The 14,620-nt window shown below is 37.5% G+C and overlaps 2 protein-coding genes and 1 pseudogene across 2 annotated transcripts; all 3 read left to right on the forward strand.

Annotated features, from left to right (window-relative positions):
* The first annotated feature begins 564 nt into the window (after window positions 1-564).
* On the forward strand, window positions 565-1,572 carry LOC144631521 (adenosine receptor A3-like). The gene has a single exon (XM_078489965.1). It carries the CDS (start codon window positions 664-666, stop codon window positions 1,564-1,566), a length of 903 nt encoding a protein of 300 aa, XP_078346091.1. The 5' UTR covers window positions 565-663; the 3' UTR covers window positions 1,567-1,572.
* Window positions 1,573-4,204: 2,632 nt separating this feature from the next.
* LOC144633742 (adenosine receptor A3-like) lies at window positions 4,205-5,974 on the forward strand (annotated as a pseudogene).
* A 3,174-nt stretch (window positions 5,975-9,148) lies between these two features.
* Window positions 9,149-10,027, forward strand: LOC144632572 (adenosine receptor A3-like). Its single transcript, XM_078491246.1, has one exon. It carries the CDS (start codon window positions 9,149-9,151, stop codon window positions 10,025-10,027), a length of 879 nt encoding a protein of 292 aa, XP_078347372.1.
* Window positions 10,028-14,620: the final 4,593 nt, after the last annotated feature.

Raw genomic sequence — 14,620 nt, forward strand, 5'->3', positions numbered from 1 at the left:
ACCTTGTGTATTCACCCGTAACTATAAAGGAACTTTATTAAAATCGGCTTATGTTCAAATATGCATGTCAGACACCTGTATTTGGTCTTCAGGGAATCATCACCTGTTTAAGCCTGAGCAATATAAACATTGAATCGAATTGAATGACACACTTAGGCTAATAACAGATACATAGGTTTCTTAAAAACATATTTGTTTACAGAGTTTCTTTTTTAATTTTAGAAAAGCAGTTTTAGTTTTACAGAATCAAAATTCATTTCAGTTGTATATTATGCTGGTGATTTTATATCATTCTGATTCCAAAAATCGAAATTGACAGTTCGTGTTGCGAATTTCCTTGTTATGCAAATTGAAATTGAAACTATGTTTCTTTATATTTTTAATTTTATTTCTTCCTGCTCTATTATAATGACAGACGTTGAAAGCGTTCGCTCATTGTGCATTTTTAATTGCGTTTTCCTGATCACACCTTATTGGTTGATCACACCTCATTGGCTGATTACTGCCTCGTATATTACTCTATAATCTACGAGGCAGATTACTTTGTTATCTGCGAGGCTGAAGGAAACTTAAAAGCAGCGGAGACGGGATTCAACTTACAGAAGAAATTTATCTGTAACATCTCTTGCAGTTGTTCTATTATAATTAAGGTCAGGATATACAATGGAAGAAGGTGAAGACCCGCTCTATTCATCGTACATCCTCAATTGTGTGTTCAACGCCTTCTCATCCTACACCGCCATCATGTTGAACATTGTAACAATCCACGCGATAAGGAAAACGCCGTCGTTGTCAATAACTTTGAAAATATTGCTCCTGAGTCTTGCTGTTTCTGATCTTGGTGTTGGTTTACTGGTTCAACCTTTGTACATCACAATGATGGTTAAGATGTTGCAGCGAAACATGGAAGACGATTCTTTTTATCCAACGCTTATGTCGTTTGAAATCATCACTGGTTTATTTTATTTCGCCTCGTTTTTCCATGTCATAGCTATAAGCGTGGACAGATTCTTGGCTATTCATCTTCATCTCAGATATCAGGAACTTGTGACTCACAAGCGTGTTGTTGCTGCGGTGATCTCAATATGGCTGTTAAGTACATTTCTTTCCTTAATTGAGTTGTGCATTCCAACTCAAACTTCATCATCATCATCCTTCATGATTTTTGTGGCCATCATTTTTGATCTTTGTTTTATATGTACAGCATTTGTTTATTGCAAAATTTATTTTGCTGTGCGACGCCACACAAACCAAATTCAAGCCCTGCAAGTACAACAAGCAGCACAAAATGGGGAAATGGCAAATGTTGTAAGGCAGAGAAAATCTGCCGTCAGTACATTCTACGTATATCTCGTGTTTTTGGTTTGTTATTTACCACTACATTTTACTTTTGTTGCCGTTATAATATCTGGATCAAATCTTACTTTAACTGGTTTGTTACTTTACTTTCACACTCTAGTGTTTATTAATTCATCTTTAAATCCTGTTATTTATTGCTGGAAGTTGAGACCCATTCGACACGCTATCATGGACATGCTGAGAAAAATATTTCCAAATCTAAACTGAACAATGTTGTAGTTAGCAGCTATCGATAGATTTAAATGTCAAATACACTGTATTTCTTGTAATTTTGGACTTTACTTGATTGTAATGGCATCCTTACTGAAAAGACTGTTGTCATATATTTGATCGATAGCTCGGGTGAAATAGAATGCATGTCATTCATTCATTAAAGGGCATGCCACCAATTATCCAAGCGCGATATCCAATTGGTTGTCGAACTTTTGAAATAATTGCACTTCCATGTAGAACAGGATACGAAACTTGGGTTTAAATTCCCAATTTCGTTGTAATGTAAATTTTTAATAGAAACTGAAGGAGATTTCCAATTGAATTCTTAACATGTTTTTCGTTATAAAAAGCCATCACGTTAAACGATATAACAATCCAATCCACGCCATGTAAAATGCAAAAATATTGGGTAAACTGTAAATGTAAAAAATGGTAAAATCTCAAAAGTGTAATTTAACTTAGCTTCGACGACTTAGTTAGTTTCAAGGCATGCCAGTGAGAGGCAACTGTTTTTGAAAAAAAAATTCGTCTTTATCTGGATCATTTATCACAAACTTTTATATATGTTGCATGTTTTTCATTCCACCAAAAAAGAAACAATGCTCTTTCGCAGTAGAAGGAGACTTACCTCTACGTTACACTACACACCACCGTATAAAATGCGATTGTGGTTTATAATTACTAGTTAATCGCGAACAGATGTTCGTGATTCCACGGTTTTCTATGGAATATTTGCAAATATTTAATTCACGAGAAATTAATTTTACCAGGTATACAACGACTAAAATTGTATCCATTTTGAGTGGAATTATCTTCAGTATTCCATATTGAGAAGTTATCCGGAAGACCTCACTATGGTAAAATTCATTACACTTGAAGCAGTCAAAAAAAATGAACAACAAATTCTTGTTATTCAAATGGTTTTACTTCTAATGTCTGCTACAGCGGCCAATAATCATCTTGTGTTTAGTTTCTTTGTACGTCCGCCTGTCCTTAGCTTGCCGTAAAGGACATCGCCGTTGGCAGAAGGAGTAGCTGCATGTGAGTTTTCAGTGTCTGGCATGTTAAAGGTCGCTAATATACACTTCAGGAGAAAAAGAAATTTCCAGTATAAAGTGTTTCAGAAGGGCACTGCTCGAAATGATTTACCCACGAGAAAACATTTTTAGAAAACACTTGCTGGCCTTTTCCACAAAATGGAAATCCACTGGTTAAGTTTTTTGGCATCTAACAAAGGGTTAAAGAGAGGCGTTTGACCAAGCCTTTTCTACAAAACGAAAATCCATTGATTTCGTATTCTTGGCGTCTGACGAAGCGTCTAAGGTTTATTCCCGTGTAGTTGGGCAGGTCTAAAGTTAATGAAAGATTTATGCATTGATGAAGGCATTATTTACAACTACAGTTACAGTAGATTCACGAAAACAACCGAATGCTATAAAGCAGTTCATTTTCTCTCGTTACGTTTTCCGGCAAAGGGAAAATTAAATATCGGTGACAGTGCAAACCTCAATGCATTTGTTCTCGGTACGTGCTTGTCTAAATTCGCAGAGAGAAACACAATGGCCAATCAACAACGTATTGTTATCTGGAGGCACAAGAGGCATGGAAATGCAGATTGTCCTGCCTTCAGGCAGGACGACGGCCCCTTTGAAGTTTTTCCCATTTTGACAAAATTTGTCCCAGTCCAAACAAGTTATTGGCACTTGTTCTTACGATTGTTTTCACTACAAATAACAAAATGTATCGCGCGTGCGACGCGGAGCAATCGTAGGACAACTGCTTCTTTGTTGGTTTATATTGTTGGACAAGTTAAGCGCCTGTAAAACGTCAGCAGTTCGTACTTGTGTTTTGCAACAATTGACACATTAATGAGGAAATCAACCAAATGTAGCCAGACTTGTCCGCAAGTGCGTATCGGCCCAAAGTTAACAAAACAAATACGGATGAGATTAAGATTAAAAGTGTTTTGTGCGTGTACGGTCTTCGTTTTTACATCGCGTTTTCATTGACATAAATATGAAAACTTTCCTGATCAACTAATTGTACCAGCTTTATTGTTCGTTTTTCTAGTCCAACCTTGTGTATTCACCCGTAACTATAAAGGAACTTTATTAAAATCGGCTTATGTTCAAATATGCATGTCAGACACCTGTATTTGGTCTTCAGGGAATTATCACCTGCTTAAGCCTGAGCAATATAAACATTGAATCGAATTGAATGACACACTTAGGCTAATAACAGATACATAGGTTTGTTAAAAACATATTTATTTACAGCAGTTTTAGCTTTACAGAATCGTACTTCATTTCAGTTGTATATTATGCTGGTGATTTTATACCATTCTGATTCCAAAAATCAAAATTGACAGTTCGTGTTGCGAATTTCCTTGTTATGCAAATTGAAATTGAAACCATGTATCTTTATATTTTTAATTTTATTTCTTCCTGCCGGCTCTATTATAATGAAAAATGTTAAAAGCTGTCGCTCATTGTGCATTGCTAATTGCGTTTTCCATCGCTGATCACACCTCATTGGCTGATTACTGCCTTGTGTATTACTCTACAATCTATGAGGCATATAACTATGTAATCTGCGAGGCTGAAGGAAACCTAAAAGCAGCCGAGACGGGATTCAACCTACAGAAGAAATCTGTCTGTAACATCTCTTGCTGTTGTTCTATTACAGAATATACAATGAAAGAAGGTGAAGACCCGCTCTATTCATCGTATATCCTCAACTGTGTGTTCAACGCCTTCTCATCCTACACCGCCATCATGTTGAACATTGTAACAATCCACGCGATAAGGAAAACTCCGTCGTTTTCAATAACTTTAAAAATATTGCTCCTGAGTCTTGCTGTTTCTGATCTTGGTGTTGGTTTACTGGTTCAACCTTTGTACATCACAATGATGGTTAAGATGTTGCAGCGAAACATGGAAGATAATTCTTTTTATCCAACGCTTATGTCGTTTGAAATCATCACTGGTTTATTTTATTTCGCCTCGTTTTTCCATGTCATAGCTATAAGCGTGGACAGATTCTTGGCTATTCATCTTCATCTCAGATATCAGGAACTTGTGACTCACAAGCGTGTTGTTGCTGCGGTGATCTCAATATGGCTGTTAAGTGCATTTCTTTCCTTAATTGAGTTGTGCATCCCACTACAAACTTCATCCTTCAAGATTGTTGTGGCGATCATTTTTGATCTTTGTTTTATATGTACAGCATTTGTTTATTGCAGAATTTATTTTGCTGTGCGACGCCACACAAAACAAATTCAAGCCCTGCAAGTACAACAAGAAGCACAAAATGGGGAATTATATAATGACAAATGTTGTCAGGCAGAGAAAATCTGCCGTCAGTACATTCTACGTATATCTTGTGTTTTTGGTTTGTTATTTACCGCTTCATTTTACCTTTGTTGCCGTTATAATATCTGGATCAAATACTACTTTAACATGTTTGTTAATTTACTTTCACACTCTAGTGTTTATTAATTCATCCTTAAATCCTGTTATTTACTGCTGGAAGTTGAGACCCATTCGACACGCCATTATGGACATGCTGAGAAAAATAATTCCAAGTCTAAACTAAACAATGTTGTAGTTAGCAGCTATCGACAGATTTAAATGTCAAATACACTGTATTTCTTGTAATTTTGGGCTTTACTTGATTGTAATGGCATCCTTACTGAAAAGACTGTTGTCATATATTTGATCGATAGCTCGGGTGAAATAGAATGCATGTCATTCATTCATTAAAGGGCATGCCACCAATTATCCAAGCGCGATATCCAATTGGTTGTCGAACTTTCGAAATAATTGCGTTTCCATTAAGGATAAGAAACTGGGGTTTTAAATTCCCAATTTCGTTGAAATGCAAATTTTTAAACGATATAGCAATCCGATCCACGCAATGTAAAATGCAAAAAGGCAAACTGTAAATATATAAAATGGTAAAATATCAAAAGTGTAAACGTACTTAGCTTCGACTAGCTATTTTCCAGGCATGCCACTGAGAGACATCTGTTTTTGGCAAAAATTCGTCTTAATGTGGAACATTTAACGAAAACGTTCATATATGTTGCATGTCTTTCGCAGTGGAAGGAGACTTAATTTTACGTTATACTACACACCATAGCATAAAATAAAAGGTAAAGCAACTTTATTTATACACGGTTTGTGTTTAAAGCAAGAAGCTTGTGGGGCCGTGTGATGAGTTTGTGGTTTATCATTACTTGTTATTCGCGAACAGATGTTCGCAATTCCACGGTTTTCTTATGGAATATTTGCAAATATTTAATTCAAGAGAAATTAATTTTACCAGTTATACAACGAGTTAAATTGTATTTATTTCTTGAGTGGAATTATCCTCAGTATTCCATAAGAAACCTATTGTTATCCCGTAGACCTCACTTTGGTAAAATTCATTACATTTAAAGTAGTCAGTAAATAGAACAGCAAATTCTTGTAATTCTAATGGTTTTAATTCTAATGTCTGCTACAGTGGTCAATAAACATCTTGTGTTTAGTTTCTTTGTACGTCCGTCTGTCCTTAGCTTGCCGTAAAGGACATCGGCGATGTTCTTTTCTTTTCTTGTAAGGAATTTTTTTATCGAGTACCTGTGAGATTTCAGAGTTTCTGGCGTGTTCAAGGCCGCCTAATATACACTTCAGGTGTAAAAGAAATTTCCAATATTATTAGTGTTTAAGAAGGGCACTGCTCGAAATGATTGACCCACGAGAAGACATTTTTAGAAAATACTTGCTGGCCTTTTCCACAAAATGGAAACTCCACTGGTTAAGTTTTTAGGCACCTAACAAAGGGTTAAAGAGAGGCGTTTGACCGAGCCCTTTCTATAAAACGAAAATCCATTGATTTCGTATTCTTGGCGTCTGACAAAGCGTTTAAAGTTCATTACCGAATAGTTGGGCAGGTCTAAAGGTAATGAAAGATTTATGCATTGATGAAGTCATTATTTGCAACTACAGTTACAGTAGATTCACGAAAACCACCGAATACTATAAAACAATTCATTTTTTCTCGTTAAGTTTTTCGGCAAAGACAAAATAAAGTTAGGTGGTGCAAACCTCAATGCATTTGTTCTCGGTGCTTGAGACCCTGTCTTAATTCTCAGAGAGAAACACAATGGCCAATCAACAACGTATTGATATCTGGAGTCGCAAGAGGCATGGAAATACAGATTGTCCTGAATTGTCCTACATTCAGGCTAGACGACGGTCATTTGAAGTTTTGCCTGTTTTGACAAAATTTGCCCGAACAAGTTAATAGCACTTGTTCTTACGATTGTTTTCACTAAAAATGTCAAAATGTATCGCGAGTGGGATCGCGGAACAATCGCTTCCTTGTTGTTATATATTGTTGGACAAGTTAAGGCTGGTTCTCATATGATCGCCCCGATCGTTTCTATCGCATCGATCGTTTGCAAATACTGAGACGATCGTAGGCGATCGAAGCGATTGGAAGCGATCAGGGGGTTCTCATATGATCGCCCCGATCGTCTGGTATGTGAAAAATAGGGTTAAACAAACAAGATAATAATTCATGATCTTTTCTTTGTTCCCGCAGATGAATATTCGATTTTATTCCGATCGACGTACGTGTTTTTTTTTCAGAACTCCGATATCGCTTATGGCAGCCTTCGATGCAAGAGCAATCCTCGTGGCCTCCTATCTTCTCGTTATTGCCGTTTTACGGCGAAGGATCAAAAGGGAGGCCAAACGGAAACGTAGTTCTGGGTAATACTGATGCACCATGGGACAGTTTGGATCGCTTCGATCGTCCCCCTCTGTGAAAGTCGGTAGTTCTCATATAATCGTTCGCGATCGCCGCGGTCTGCAACCGATCGCCCGGATAAAACAGGGACGATCGAAGCGATCGCGATCGCCCCGATCGTCGCAGACGTTAGCGATCGTCTTTGTAATGTTCTCATATGATCGCCCCGATCGCGAGCAAACTTTTTGAAGCGACAGAGGCGACAGAGACGATCGGGGCGATCATATGAGAACCAGCCTTTAAGCGCCTGAAAATCATCAGCAGTTCGTACTTGTGTTTTGCAACAATTGACACATTAATGAGGAAATCAACCAAATTTTGCCAGACTTGTTCGCAAGTGCGTATTGGCCCAAAGTTAACAAAACAAATATGGATGAGATTTAAAAGTGTTTTGTGCGTGTAAGGTCTTCGTTTTAAAGACACCCTTGAGCTTCACTAGAATGCGTGTGTCAAAATGCCGACATTAATTCCGAAAATAGAAATCCTCCTTTTTTCATGCAAATTGTATCCTGTTTAAAGGTAAACACCATTGATGGATTTCAATATTTTGTTTCAGGCTAGGGAGACCAAAATTAAAATGATTAAATTAAATTTTGCAGTTTTATCTGCGCTTATCCGGTTATGCCTCTAAAATGTTTTTATTTGTTAGACCCCTACAGGCAGATATGTAATAATTTTAACAATTTTTATGAATTTTTCATTGTATTAACTCTGTATTGTATCTTTACCGCGTATTGGTGCATCATTAATGAATGATGTCCACTCAGAATGACATTAGTTTGTCCAGGATGACAGGTGGCGGTTTGGTACTTGTATTCATCATCAGTCCTGGTCTGGAACAAGCATAGTAACAGTGCAAACCTCAATGCATTTGTTCTCGGTGCTTGGACCGTGTCTAATTTGGGTGATTTTTTTTGGGGAATGACAAAATGTATCGCACGTGCGACGCGGAACAATCGTGGGACAACTGCTTCTTTGTTGGTTTATATTGTTGGACAAGTTTTGCGCCTGAAAAACGTCCGAAGTTCGCACTTTGCAACAATTGACACATTAATGAGGAAATCGACAAATGTTGCCAGACTTGTCCGCAAGTGCGTATCGGCCCGAAGTTAACAATACAAATATGGATGAGTTAAAATATGATTAAAAAAGTGTCTTGTTTGTGTACGGTCTTCGTTTTAGACATTCGTTTTCGTTTTAGACACCCTTGAGCTTCATTAGAATTCGTGTTTTAAAATGCCGAAACTAATTTCGAAATTACACAAATCTTTCTTTTTTCATGCAAATTGCATCCTATTTTTTGAAAAGGTTAACGACATAGAGGGATTTCAATATTTTGTTTCAGGTTAGAAAGGCCAAAAATAAACTGCATCAAAAAGTAAAGTAAATCTTGCAGGTTTTTCTGCGCTTTTCCGGTGTTGGTACCTCGAAAATGTTTTTATTTGTTAGACCCCCACAGGCAGATATGTAAAATTTTTAACAATTTTTATAAATTTTTCATTGTATTAACTCTGTATTGTATTTTTACCGCGTATTGATGCGCCATTAATGAGTGATGTCCACTTAGAATGACATTCGTTTGTCCAGGACAGCAGGTGGTAGTTTGGTACTCGTATTCATCATCAGTCCTGGATAAAGGATAGTAACAAAAAAATATAAAAACTAGTATAACTTATACATCCTTAGATCAAAATATCTCGTGAATACGCAGATAGGCAGTCCTTCGACACCGGTTCCTTGTAACAAATCGCTATTTGTTTCATAGAGTTCTGGCTATAAAATGAAACAAGTACAAGACCCGCTCTATTCATCGTACATCGCGAATTGTGTGTTCAACGTCCTCTCATCCTACACGGCCATCATGTTGAACATTTTAACAATTCACGCATTGAGAAAAACTCCGTCCTTGCCAAAGACTTTGAAAGCACTGCTCTTGAGTCTTGCTGTTTCTGATCTTGGTGTTGGTTTACTGGTTCAACCTTTTTACATCGCACTGATGGTCAAGATGTTACAACAAAATGCCGAAGACAAACCCTCACATTTCACCCTCAACGCGTATGGTGTCATCAGAGGTATATTTTTTTACGCGTCGTTCTTTGGTGTTGTGACCATAAGTGTAGACAGATTCTTGGCCATACGTCTTCATCTCAGATATCAGGAACTTGTGACTCACAAGCGTGTTGTTTCTGCGGTGATCTCAATATGGATTTTCAGTGCACTTCTTTCAATAAGCCAGTTGTGGATATCTTTCATAGTTCACGCTATTATCATCGGCCTTTGTTTTATTTGTACAGCAATTATTTATTGCAAAATTTATTTCACTGTACGACGCCACACAGACCAGATTCAAGCCCTGCAAGTACAACAAGTAGCACAGAATGGTGAAATGGAAAATATTGCGCGGCAGGGAAAATCTGCCCTCAGTACATTCTACATTTATCTTGTGTTTTTGATCTGCTATTTGCCAGAGTATTGCAGGTTAGTTGTTGGTATAGTCGATGACCCAACCACTATTTCAATGCGGAGATTTTTTCTGTATAGTTGGACTCTGGCATATCTAAATTCATCTTTAAATCCTGTAATTTACTGTTGGAAGATGAGACACATTCGACACGCTATCTTGGACATACTGCGGAATATATTTCCAAGTAGGGACTGAGCAAAACTGCAGGAACGCCGATAAAGCGAAGCTAAGTGAACTATTTGTGTAAAAACCGCCTCCCCACGACGGCAATTAAAGAGAAAGAAACTCCTTATTAGCGGTGGTATGGAAAGCAACCAGATGTGAGCCACCTAAGAGTATTTGGAGTATGGCCTATGCCCACGTGCCAGACGGTAAACGACGAAAGCTAAACGGCAACAAGTCTAAGAAGATGCGTTTCGTGGGCAACAATTTAACGACAAATGCAGGTCGTCTTTTTGATAAGACGAATCGAAAGCTGTATATCCGGAGAGATGTTGAGTTTCATGAGAACGATTTCGGTCAGAAGCAAGTCATGACAATAGGGCCAGAACAAAAGTGCGAGGAAGCGAGGCAGAATGCTGTCACCAGTAGAGAAGACGAATTGTTAAGAAGACGGAGAAACAAAGAAATAAGATATAGATAAGCCGCAAGAACCTCGACAGTTTGAAACAACGCGAAAAGCACCTGTCAAAAATGGTTACGATGAATATGCAGACACTTTAAGGGCCTGTTTACAAGCAGGTAGGGTAACCCTAGGTGCTAGGGTTACCCTAGCAAGAGGGTTAGAAGATAGCCCGGGTTTACAAGCAAAATTCGCAGGTAGGGTAACCCTACTACCCCGGGTCAACGTACACCGGTTACGCTTCAGTTAACCTTGTAAAATTTTGTCGTTAGAAACTGTTATTCGAAAATAATTCCGTTCCAGTGCAAAAATACGACAAATTGTGAATGAACACGATGTTTCTTGGTCACAATTCGCTGTTTTTGTCGGTATTTTTAAACATATTTAGCTTTTTGGAGCCAAAATAAAGTTGTCCCGGGTAGGCGAGTTATCCCTAGCAGAGCGTTTACAAGGCGCTAGGGTTACCCTAGCAGCTAGGGTAACCCTAGCACTCAGCTAGGGTTACCCTAGGTGCTAGGGTAACCCTAGCGCCTTGTAAACACGTCGATGAAAAAAAGAAGAAATGTGGGAGCGCTAGGGTAACCCTAGGTACTAGGGTAACCTTATGTGCTAGGGTTACCCGCCTGCTTGTAAACAGGCCCTAGGGGCCCATTTACATGGAAAGAGGATGATCCTAGCACAAGGATCATCCTACTTTCATGTAAAATGGAATGATCCTAGTGCTAGGATCATCCTAGTACTAGGATCATCCGAGCGCCATATGTTTTCATCTTTCAGTTTACATGTGAATGGTTGCATTTGGCCCTTACGCTAGGATCATCCTAGCGCTAGGATCATCCTATCTGAAATAAGGGATGATCCTAGCGCTAGGATGATCCTAGCGTTAATGCCAAATGCAACCATTCACATGTAAACTGAAAGCTGAAAACATATGGCGCTCGGATGATCCTAGTACTAGGATGATCCCAGCACTAGGATCATTCCATTTTACATGAAAGGAGGATGATCCACCTACAACTGTACAAGAAGCAATGTTAAGTGACCACGGTGCAGAGTGGAAAGTCGCTACGGATTCAGAGAACATAGCGAAAACATTGCGGAGATTAAAAGAGTCAAGGACAGCCTGAGGTAACAGTTTAAGATGAAGGATATGGGACAGCTGCATTACTATGTCGGAGTCTCTATCGTTTATAAAAGGGAAAACAAGCAAGTCCACCTACATCAAGGGTAGTACATCGAAAGGTGCTCAAAAAGTTTGGGAAAACAGGAGTGAAACCATTTTCTAAACCCAATGAGTTGAACGTCAAGTTGCAAAAGGAAGATGGTTTTAGCAGAGCCGTCGTCTGTATGTCGTAACTAGTCCATTTGTGGGAGCCTATTTTATGCTGCAATCGCAACTCGTCCAGATATCGCCCAAGCAGAGGAAGTCATGTCGAAGCTCTCTGCAAATTTTACACAAAATCATTTAACTGTAGAAAAACGGACCCTTAGATATCTGAAAGGAACTGCGTATCTTGGTTTGAGTTACAAAAAATGTGCCGATGGAAACCTGACTGGTTACTCAGATGCACATTGGGCGGATGATACAGATGACCATCATTCCACTTCAGGAAACACGTTTTTTTGCGGGTACAGCAGTAAGCTGAAAAACATGCTACTGTTGCGCTGTCAACAGCAGGAGCGAAGTACAATCAAAAATGACGTCATAAGTGTCAAAAAAAGTAAAAAAAGGTTAGAAACTTTCCAAAATTAACTTTAAATTATAATTTTTTTCGTCAGCTGCCATTTAATAAGTGGGGAATTTGATAAATAATTGTAGACGGCACTGTCGTTTAGACGAATAAATTTCGAGGATCAACACAAAGTGCCCCGCGACCCACAAACTAGATAAGTAGAAAATTTACATTTCCCAGCAGGTGGCCGATTGCTGTATGCTAAGGATTAAACGAACACGTGCATTTTTATCACTGTTCCTTCCTACGTTATTTTTTTTTTTGACGTTTTCCTCCTTTTATTAGGGTTAGTTAGATAGGTCAGCTTAGAAAAAAAAGAGGTTGCGGTAATTTAATACATTCAAGCTCTCTCATGAAGCCGAACACGAAAGGTTTCTCAGCCACGGTCTTTGCCCCTTAAGCGACGCATCCGTAGTCGTCTCCAAATTGATAGTGAACCGCATAAAATATAAATCTGTTATTGTTTAGAGAAACATTAAAATCCGCCAGACATTAAGAGGAAAAAATCTAACAGCCAACAGTTTTCTTTCGTCTATATATATAAAAAAATAGTTCCGCGTTACTACATCTTAGCAGTCCGTATTACAATTTTTGGACAACTCAGGTTAACATAATCGGAATGTAATTTCTCAATATGGACCTCTTTTTTAAATAAAATTGATGAGCTTAACAAACACATATAAAAAATGGCATGAGCATATTAAGGTCTTGTGAGGCATGGAAAATTTAATTTTATATCTGCTGGAGAAAATGTAATGGAAATCTCATAATCCAAATTTTTGTTTTACGTTCTCTGTGCATTTTCTTTCTCTTAAAGGAGCTATGTCACGGTATTTTACAGGAAGTCATTTTTTGATAAGATTTAAATTGAAGAAAACCTCAAAATAATAGCTTTCTAATGTACAAAAACACCAACGGAGTAATAAAAAATGAACCAGAAACTAAACAAGGATGGCGAAGATTATATAAGATGGATTACAAATGACAAACTTGAAAAAAAAGTTGCCAATTTTTTCAAGATGGTTTGTCCATGACGTAACCCCTTTAACATCCTTTACTTTTATAATACAATAATTAAAAAATATGAATAAGCCCGACTGATTGTTGCACATTTCACTCAATGCCTGTTCTGAGAATTTTTTACATCAAAGGAATCAGATTAGATGGCGATTACTTGAACTACTGTGGTGAAAATGTTCCCACGCAATCGTGACCAGCACCAATAATGGCTGCGGTCACATCTAGGTTACTAACTATAGTTAAGACAGGGATAACTATAGTTAGCTATTTGCCAAGAAATTACACATCACCAATGTTAGCAAAAATAAAGCTTGAATTCTTCGGCGTCTAGCATCCTTACTTCATTTTATTTTCTTCAACGCCGAGATGCAGTGCAAAAAAAGAAAAAAAAAAAGAGGAACAACTAGACACAGATCAGCAACGAGGGCTGTCATAAACTAATTTAAATTCGAAATTATTTAAAAGCTAATCCGAACTAACTGTAGTTAACTGCATTGGTATGACCGCAAAGACGACCGAAAGCACTAACTATAGTTAGGTATGACGTCACGTAACTTGAGACTAACTCACGTAACTTGAGACAACTATAGTTAAACTTTAGTTACGTCGTAGATGTGACCGCAGCCAATAAGTCAATATTTCCGGCAATTTTGGTTTTCTCGTGCCAAATGATTTTTGGTCTCTGAATTATGGCCCTTATTTCGAATTTTAATTTTTCTGTTTAAAGTTAAAAAGGTGCTAAATTTCGATTTTCATTTTTTTGGCGGCGAGGTTTAAAAAGGTTCCTAATTAATGTTCTGCCTTTTAGTTCCTAATAACGATTTTATTTGTTAGCCGAAAAATTAAAATAATGCATGCTAATCTCGTTGAAAAGAAATAAAAAGCTTATTGGTTTTAACCCGAAGAGTATTTTCTTGGGTACGATTATTTGATTAAAATTCAAACAAAATGAAAGGTAAATTTCAAAAATGGGCCGTAAATCGTGCAGAAACCAAAAACCAATTTGAACCAGAAAACCAAAATTGCCGAAACTTCAATTCACCGTATTGATCAGTCGTTTTTAAATTTCAAACTCGAAATATTTCTTGTAAGATTTATATCATAAAAACGTATTAAGTCAGTTTGATACCAAAAACTAATATTTACAAGGAAGGCAACAAAACTGCCGGAACCTTTCACTGATTAAAGCAGAAACTTTATACTAGTTTTACTTTTCAATCTAGCTAGTTATATATATCAAAGTTAGATATAGCGAAGCGTACCGACCACTAAAATAAATGGACTGATTGATTTGATATCGGTAAAACTAAAATGTGAAAATTGGCGATAATGTAAGGACAATAAAACAATGTTTAGACAGAAAACAGAATTGTCGGAAACTAAAATTTTACGGGTAATGGTTACACCAACAAC

This window comes from Oculina patagonica, chromosome 12 (assembly GCF_052425735.1).
Source record: "Oculina patagonica isolate OP01 chromosome 12, crgOcupat, whole genome shotgun sequence".
Lineage (NCBI taxonomy): Eukaryota > Metazoa > Cnidaria > Anthozoa > Scleractinia > Oculinidae > Oculina > Oculina patagonica.